The sequence below is a fragment of the Gossypium arboreum genome, chromosome 1, assembly GCF_025698485.1.
Source record: "Gossypium arboreum isolate Shixiya-1 chromosome 1, ASM2569848v2, whole genome shotgun sequence".
NCBI lineage: Eukaryota > Viridiplantae > Streptophyta > Magnoliopsida > Malvales > Malvaceae > Gossypium > Gossypium arboreum.
The window spans coordinates 3,336,298-3,345,710 of NC_069070.1; the positions used below are offsets into that span (position 1 = coordinate 3,336,298).

Here is a 9,413-nt window from a genome sequence, read left to right on the forward strand (position 1 = left end):
ACATATTCTCCAATTGGATCATTCTTAGTTATTAAATTTTTCGAATTTTAGAATTTCAGTCTTACCACAAATAAAAATCGTTAAATCCATGAGTAATATGCAGAAATAACAAGCTAGCACGACATTACAAATGATGTAATATATTTGCCACATGAGATTTTAGAAATATTATAACTTAACAAATTTAACATCTACCATTTTGGTCAAGATTAAAATTTTAAAATTTGTAATATGGGAGAATACCTCTTATTTTGACCAAAGTTTATTTTGACTTTTCTTCTCCTAGCTAAATTCTGTTTTAGTTTCCCACTTAAACCTGATTAACCTAGACTTGTTGTAGTCATATATGCTCTGAATTTCAGCCTATAATCAGGCCTTAGTTACTCTAGTTTTTACACAACAAAAATTATTTAGATGGAGAGAAGTTTGTTCTTTGTTTCGAAGGGTTTTTCTTGTGGGGCTTCGAATTTTTCTTTTAATTCTCTACATCTTTTGTACTCTATTTTATTATAATGAAATCTCCTTTTGTCTATGGTTTTTTATCATCTCTTGAGGAGTTTTTCCACATAAAATTTGTTTGTTCGGTCTTTTCGATTCTTATTTTATTCATTTTGTTCATTGTTTAATCGGGTTTATCCTTTACATGTAAATATAAAAATTAAAAATAACTAAATTAAAGTATAAAGATTAAATACATAACTCACTCGTAACAAAAAAAAGAAGAAGCATAATTTAACGGAGATGACATTAATACGAGTAATGTAAAATTCAAAGAGGAAGAAGAAAAGGATTGAATGCACATGTATCACATTGATGTAAGCATTTCTTCAAAAAGCCTTGAAGGAAAAGGATGTTGAAAAGTGGAGTACATTTTAATTACATTTTTATTTTCTTTTCATGTAATGTTAAGAGACTTAAGGGTCCTAGGTATTTATATTTTGTGGGCTAACCATATATATTTTTTATCCTTGGAAAATAATTAAAATAGAGTGGTTGAAGGAAAAGTGAATTATTTAATGAATAAACAAAAATAAGAAAATAATGTACTCCTCAAAAATTTGTACAATGGGACCTTAGGAAAAAAAAAAACTAAGGATTGAATTGAAAATGACACATTTTAATGTTCAATAATTCAAAATGTAGATAATCAAATATTTCCATTTCAAACCAATTTAACAAAAGATGAGTTAAGTCGATTGAGTCTTGAGTTCAACTGGTATCAGTATAGGACGACGTGGGTTCGAGTGAGATGAAGTCCATTATCCTCCTATTTAAGGATTGAGGAAGGGCTAACATTGTATATAAAAAAAAAAAAACATATATGATTTAAGTTAAAAGTTTAAAATGCATGTTTCCTAAGTTTACATCCTATTGTTGTATTTATTTTACTAAAAAGAGAGAAAAGACAAAAATACCCTTACGTTAATATTTTTTTATTTCTTTGTAAAAGTAATGATATTTTAGTAATTTTTTAACTAAATTGATGCCCGATTAACTTATAATACAAACTTAATCTTAACCAGAAGTTTAACACTAACATAGTAAGTATAAAAAATAAATGTTTAATTCCACCAAGCATCCCTAAATTATAAATCATGTTTTAAATTGGTATCTAAACTCAAGAAGAGTCTAATTGAATATTCAAACTAAAGTATCATTTTAATTAAGATTTTTTGTCACTTTAGTCGTATCTTTGGCATTAAAAATTAATTTGGATCTGACGTGTAGGGGCAAAGGCAAGGGACAGGTAGTGACTTTGGTCCCCTCTAACATGGTAAATTTATTTCTTTAAATCCTTTACAATTTATGAAATTACAAATAAATATAATGATAGAATTATACCTCGACCCTCAAAATATTTATTATTCAATTTTGGCCCTTTAAATAATATTTTAGCTTCGCTCCTATTTTCCTTATTTAATCACGTATAAATTAATAAATGTTTTTTAAATATGACAAAATCAAACTTATATTTAGTGCCAAAGTTGATGACTAGATTAAGGGAAAATTTTAATTGGAGGACTCAATTGGAATATTTCAACTTTTAGTGGCTGATTTATAATTTAACTCATAGTTTTAGGACTTCTTTAAATTAACCCATAATAAAATTTCTTGGATTTCGACTATGTAATTTCATTATCGTCCATCAGGTCCGTATATTATATTTTATAGTTTTATCTTAATCGTATCCCAACTTATTAGGCTAATACAGTCAAAATCAATTAATATTTTTTATTTTTTCTTACAAACTACCCGTTTGACCCTCGTCCGAAACATAGAATATTTGCTACAACTAAACTGACACATGGGGGCATTAATGTCAAATTAATAACCTTTACTTACTGTTCCCTTTGCTCAAAACAAACAAACACATGTTTTCACCTAATACGTAATTAATTTTAATTAATCCTTCATTAAAAATTAATTTAATCACAGAGAAGCTTCTCCTTCAATTTTTTTCTCTTTCAAAAATTTCCCTTTTCTTATATTAAAAATAAAATACGTGCAATCTCTTTCCACCAGAGAGACTGTTACAACTTGCAAATAGCTCTGTGAGGGACAGAGAGAGGGAAAGAGCTCTTCTTTAGATCTGTTCTCTTTCAAGGCGTTTTTTGATTCTGAGTTCTAGGCTCGGTCTTTGATTCAGTTCCACTCGAATTGAACGAACTCGGTTCTGTTTAGTTGAACTCTATGTGTGGACTGCTGTAACTGGCTCTGTTTTCCTCGGTGCGTGCTTGCATTTTGGATTGGATTTCCAGCATTGGATCGAGAGATCGATTGAATGACGGCTTGCCAGCTGGATTTTCCGGACCTCAGGTGAGAGTCCGGGAATCCCGGCGAGTTTTGCGGAGAAGATGTTTAAGTCGGCGAGATGGAGGAGCGACAAGAACAGGAGCAAAGCCGTCTTCAAGCTTCAGTTCCATGCAACTCAAGTACTCTCATTATTTCAAATTCTTTATTTTTCAGAATTTCGTATTCATCGAACATTTTCTTTTAAATTCATCTATTTACTTTTTTTAGTAGCTTATTAGTCAGAAATTGCAGCTAAAACTGAAAAAAAAAAAGAGAAATCGATTTGTTTTTCTTGAAGCTGTTTGAGCTATTTTTCTCAGTTAAAATGATAAATATTTTAAATATTTTTTTTCCAGTAATGTGATTGAATAAGTTTGAAGAATATTGAAATATTAATAGTTTTTTTCTGTGTGATTTAGGTTACGCAGTTGAATGTGCAAGCATTGATGATATCAGTGGTCCCTGGCGATGGAGGAAAACCGAGAACAAAGATAGAAAAGGCGACGGTTCTAGACGGTAATTGTCGGTGGGAAAATCCAGTTTACGAGACCGTTAAATTTGCTCGGGATCCAAAGACTGGGAAGATCAATGAAAGAATCTACCATTTTATTATATCATCAGTAAGACATACGTGTATACTTTTGATGAATTCATGTCTTGGATGTGTTACATCTTTTTTTTTTCCTTAAAATAGTGGTGTCGTGAATATTTTATATGTTTGTTGTAGGGATTGGGAAAAGGAGGAGGTTTAGTTGGGGAAGCTTCAATTGATTTTGCTGCTTATGCTGAAGCAATTAAAATTTCCACCGTTTCTCTTCCATTAAAGAATTCAAATTCTAAAGCAATTTTGCATGTTAGTATTCTCACTCTCACTCCCTCTGTTTCTCTCTCATATTTATATGCATCACGGATTACTTCTGGTTGGGATTTTTCTTTAATCTTTCCCCATTATTTATGTTGATTGATGTTTTGAAATTGAATTCAAACTGTTGGACCAGGTTTCAATTCAGAGGCTGCAGGAAAATGCTGATCAAAGGTAAAAGACTTCTCAATTCTTATTGAATTCTTGTAGTTATTGGATGTTATTTCAGAACCTGGATCGTTTGTTTTTAATGTTGACTTTTTGTTTGATAATTATTGCAGAGAGGTGGAAGAAATTGAAAATGCGAGCATTGGGTCGCAAGATAGGAGCTTGAAGGTCGATGAAAACATTAAGAACGAAACCACTGAAGTAAGGCACTTATCATCATTTTCGGTTTTCTTGTTGCTGCTGTTAATATAAAAGTTAATTGAAAGTGGATTTGCATGTTTTACTTGTTTCTTTGTTTATCATCTGTCTGACAGGATGTGACTTTCAGCAAAATCGCCCACAATGTTGAATTGCTTGGGAACTGTAGAGGATCCAATGGATCTGATATTACCATTTCAAGTTCTGATAGCATCTCTGGACTTAATGCTCCACAAGAACTTGGAATGAGAAACAACAACATCAACCAGGACCCTTATCTGTCATCTATGAATAGCACCTCAGTTATTCCTAAAGCAACATCAATTACTTCCACAGCAATCTACGAGGAATGGTCAGCAGGGTCTGATCTTGGAATGAGTACTGATGACTCAAACTGTTCTCAGGACACCTTTCCGCGAGAAAACTCCCAACATGGTTCAGATAATGAGATTGAAAAGCTCAAGAATGAGATCATTGCTTTGTCCAGACAAGTGGATGTGTCGGATTTGGAATTACAGGCTCTTAGGAAACGAATTGTAAAGGAGAGCAAAAGGGGGCAGGATCTCTCGAGGGAAGTTGTTACTTTGAAAGGAGAGAGAGATGCACTCAAATTAGAGTGCAAGAAGCTGAAAGCCTGTGAGAAGCGAATGGATGATGCAAAAGTGAAAAGCAGGCTGCAGATTGAGAGTGGGGACCCATGGGTTCTTGTTGAAGAAATCAGACAAGAGTTGAATCATGAGAAGGCCTTGAATTCCAATCTTCAGTTACAAATGCAGAAGACGCAGGAGTCAAATGCTGAGTTAATTCTTGCTGTACACAACCTAGAAGAACTGCTGGAAGCGAAGAATATGGAGGCATCCAATCCACCCAACAACAAATCAGGATCCCATGTCAGTGCTGAAGAATTGAGAGTAATCATCTCAGGAAATCACACAGATGACGATGATGATGACGAGCAGAGGGAATTGGAACAACTCGTTAAAGAATATAGAGACACCAAGGAAACCTCTGTACTTGAACAAAAGATCATGGACCTTCACAGAGAGATAGAGGTCTACAAGAAAGATAAAGATGATCTTGAGGCACAAATGGAGCAGCTAGCACTTGACTATGAGATACTGAAGCAGGAAAATCACGACATCTCCTACAAACTAGAGCAAAGCCAACTGCAAGATCAACTAAATATGCAGTACGATTGCCCATCTTCCTTTGCTAACATAAATGAACTCGAGGCCCGAATAGAGTGCTTGGAAAGTGAACTCAACAAGAAGTCAAAAGAATCCTCTGACTCTTTAACTACCATAAACGAACTAGAAACCCACATCAACAGCTTGGAGGAAGAGTTAGAGAAACAGGCACAAGTATATGAAATGGATCTAGAATCTATCATACAAACCAAAGTTGAGCAGGAGCAAAGAGCTATCCGAGCAGAGGAAGCCTTGCGAATGACAAGATGGAAGAATTCTCATACAGCTGAATGTCTTCAGGAGGAATTTAGGAGGCTCTCTATGCAGATGGCCTTTACATCTGATGCAAATCAAAAGGTGGCTACAAAAGCTCTGACTGAAGCTAGTGAACTACGCTTGCAGAAAAATAAGCTGGAAGAACAACACAAGAAAGCTAACGAAGAGCTGCAATCAGTTAAGGAGGATTATCAGGCAAAACTCTGTTACTTTTTCAATCAAGTAAATTTAAAATCAAATCAGATAGTGCAGATGTTGAAGGAAATTGATGATAAATCAAAGCAGCTTGAACATCAAAAGAAGCATGAAGAAGAAGTTAGTGGGACTTTTTCCCTAGAGATCCAGAACCTAAAAGCTGAGATTGACAAGCTGACTACAGAAAATAAATGCCTTCGTGAACAAGCTCAACAGACAGAAAAGTTGACACTGGAGTTGGATCACATCAAAGCATTTGCTGAAGAAATTGGAGTGCAGAATCAAAGAGGAAATTTAGAAAGAAATGAGCTGGTGAGTACAATTGCTTTGATGAGGGTTGAGAAAGAAGCTGAAGCTGAATCCTTGCAATCAGAGCTGGACACCCTCAAAACTCAATGCACTGAATTGAAGTGGTCTCTGTATGAGGTTGAAGTAGAGAAAGAAAAACTCAGAAAGCAAGTAGTTGAATTAAAGGATGACATTAAGAAGAAGGAAGATGCTGTTACTACCATGGAAAAGAAGCTGAAAGAGAGCAATGAAAGAGAGGCAGTTTCTGATGGAACAAAAACACCATTAGAAGACGATAAATCTGCCATGGTTCCTCTCAGTCCTATAGAGGTTGCAAGCCTAAGGGAGAAAGTAATGCTGCTTGAGGTAAATTTTCACATTCGAGATTTATTTAAAATCCTCTTTGGAACAGTTTGTTGCACATGGTTCATCTTTTATTCTGGAGCAGAGTATGAAAAGGGAGAATTTGTGTTCATATGATTCATATTTTCCTCACGGCAGGGACAAATAAAGTCAAAGGAAACTGCTTTAGAAACGTCAACAAATGTCTTCTTGGAAATGGAGAAGGATCTTCAGAAGAAAATTGATGAGTTAGAAAGCAGAGTAGAAGAACTCAGTGAGCGCAGCACCAGTTTCTGCAAATGCCAACTCCAAAAGGTCAGAAACATTATACCATGATTTGTAAGAAGATACAAAAGAACTCATTTTTAAGGGAAATTCTCTAATATTAATGAACAATAAATTGAAGGTCATTATATCCAGCTTTGACTTATATTTTGTTCTAAATATATAAAAATGCAGGTGTGTAAATATTCCGAGGATACATCAAATGACATTATATCAATGCCTTTTGTGAAAAGGTAAGACTTGGAAGATATAAAACTTTATTTTCTGACTCTGTTCTTTTTGTACCTTTTTCCACTATTCTTCCTTGTACTAGTTAGTGGAGGGAATAAATACCAAGAAGAGTATTAAAAAAACCAAAGAAAAGATAAAGTGACTAACAATTACTTCTATTGATATCTTATCCGCAGCAAGTATGACAGTTTGTCAGAGAAAGAACCGTCTATTGTCGATAAAGACGGTAACCAAGATGAATTGATAGCTGAACTAGAATCATTAAGAGAAAGAAACAAATCAATGGAAAATGAATTGAAGGATATGCAAGAACGATATTCCGAGATAAGCCTCAAATTCGCGGAGGTAGAAGGTGCACGACAACAGCTTGTGATGACTGTACGTACTCTAAAAAATACCAAGAGGAACTGAAACTTAAAAAGGTAGCAAAAATCTTCCTATACAAAAAAAAGAAGAAGAAAAGAACGTAAAATTGAACTAGTAGCTTGGCGTGCCCACACGGAAAAATTTAGGTGGTGACAGTTCCTATTTAGAGTGAATAAATTAGATTGTACAAAAAAAAAATGGACAGTTCCTTTTTAGTTTCCAAATGTAGGTAAGTTTTCCTTTGATTATTCAGGTTTGAGTTTTGTTCTACCCCCATATTTTCTTTTTTCTTTTTTGTCGTCATGGTAACAATCTCCATTAATATAATTATTTCATTTTTTGATAAAATTATAGACCCTAAAGAAAAACCTGTTGGTAGGCCAAGTTTAGAAAGATTTCTTGTTTCTATTCAAGAACAGGTTTTCTTTTTTCGGCCTGATTCGAGAACAGGTTCACATTATTGGATTTTGTACATAAAAAGTGTGAAGAAGTCTATATGGGTCTTTTTTCGGAATTGCGGGAATTTCAATGTTTTTAGAATTTAATTGATGGTTAAACTATTCAGGTGATCGGTGCCCAGTCCAATTAGTTCATCTGATTCTCAATTTGATGGTTGATCGTACCAATTCATGGATGAATTGGGTTGTCTTGCTTTAGACCTAATTCGACCAATCGGTCCAGTTTAATTTCAACGACTAATTTTTATTTTTAGGTTTTTTTTGGGGTTAAGATTCTGGTGGTCGAAAATGGTAGGCTTTGGGCACTTATGTTTTTCAAATCACTAGTTTTTAAAATTGGGTCCCGAGCTTGGTTTGTTTAATTTTGATAGGCCACTAAATGCTTGGGTCGCGAAATTTGTACAAGCGGGTTCTTCAGAGCCAGGCCTAGCCATCGGGCTCCACGTTTCCCAAATTTTCAGTTTTCCAACTTTACCCATTTATGGCTGTCATTTTCCATGTATAAGAAATGGGCGAAAATGGGGTTTTACATGGAGTAGAAAAGTTGCTGAAAATTACCTCTTTACTAATTTGGTTGCTGAAAATAATAACAAATTTATAAATTATAAAGGCTAAAAGTTCGAATTACCCATTTTAGAGGGGAGGGGTTGAGGCCTTGTCACTCCTAGCACCGCCTCTTATTTGAAATTTGGCCACCAAAATTAAACATACCTTTAGATGGATGTTGAGATCAATTTTGATGAATAAAAAAGAACGATAATAATGAAATTCAAGTATTGTAGATGTGAGATAGAAACAATAATGACGTGTTTAGACTCGAATGTAGTTGAAGCGGTGATGAAAAATTAGGAAAATGAAATACATTAGACTAAAAATGGTACATAATAAAAAATTTTAAATTTTTTAATAAAATTATTAAAATGCATAAATAATAATTTTATTAATAAAATTATATGGGGGATCATGATTATAATTCAATAGAATAGGCCCTAACAAGGGGAAGGATTCAGGATTAGGGGCGTGCAAATTTCGGATAAAATCAAATTAATTTAGTTAATCGATCGAATTCGATTAATCAGTCGGTTAATCGAATTAATTTAGTTGAGGTCGATTAATAAATTTTTGGAAGTTTGGTTAACAGTTAATTCGGTTCGAAATCGGTTGGTTATCCAAATTAAACAAACTTAATAAATAATATTGTAATATATAAGAATTCGGTCGGGGTCGGTCTGTTCGGTTAATTTTTTGGAAGTATAAATTAACTGATCGGTTAATTCGGTTACTTTTTTATATGTTTTATACTTGTTTTAACAAAAAAAATAAAAATAAAACATATAAATTTCCGTTAACCGACCGAATTAACTTAAAAAGTTCGGTTTAATTATTTTTTTTTTAAATTTTTATTCGGTTAACGACTAAGAGTTTAAAAGGGCCGGTTAATGATAATTTGAGTCAGCTAACCTATCGATTAATTGATTGAATATCCCTATGCAAGATGTTGTATAAATAATTAGAGTGGAACTTTTTGATTGCTCTTTTTATGGATCCTATTCTTGCAATGATGAATGACTTAAAAAGCTTCTCATTTTTTTCACCCACTAACCTCCATTCAATATCTGACTTTACAAGTAAACATCTCTCTCTTTTTCTTTGTACTTATTTGAATGATATATTATTTGTTGCTCCTCAAGCTCTACAATTTTGCATCATAAGGAATTGGCGTTGGGTTAATTTAAGTGCAAATGTTATTTTGTAGCAATTTTA

At 33.6% G+C, this 9,413-nt stretch overlaps 1 protein-coding gene across 1 annotated transcript; it reads left to right on the forward strand.

Moving 5' to 3' along the window:
- The first annotated feature begins 2,428 nt into the window (after nt 1–2,428).
- Nucleotides 2,429–7,539, forward strand: LOC108482670 (uncharacterized). Its single transcript, XM_017785791.2, has 9 exons — nt 2,429–2,933; nt 3,213–3,413; nt 3,521–3,646; nt 3,792–3,829; nt 3,937–4,024; nt 4,138–6,333; nt 6,469–6,624; nt 6,769–6,827; nt 7,002–7,539. The coding sequence occupies exons 1-9, from the start codon at nt 2,856–2,858 to the stop codon at nt 7,234–7,236; spliced, it is 3,177 nt and encodes a 1,058-aa protein (XP_017641280.1). The 5' UTR covers nt 2,429–2,855; the 3' UTR covers nt 7,237–7,539.
- The last annotated feature ends 1,874 nt before the right edge of the window (nt 7,540–9,413 follow it).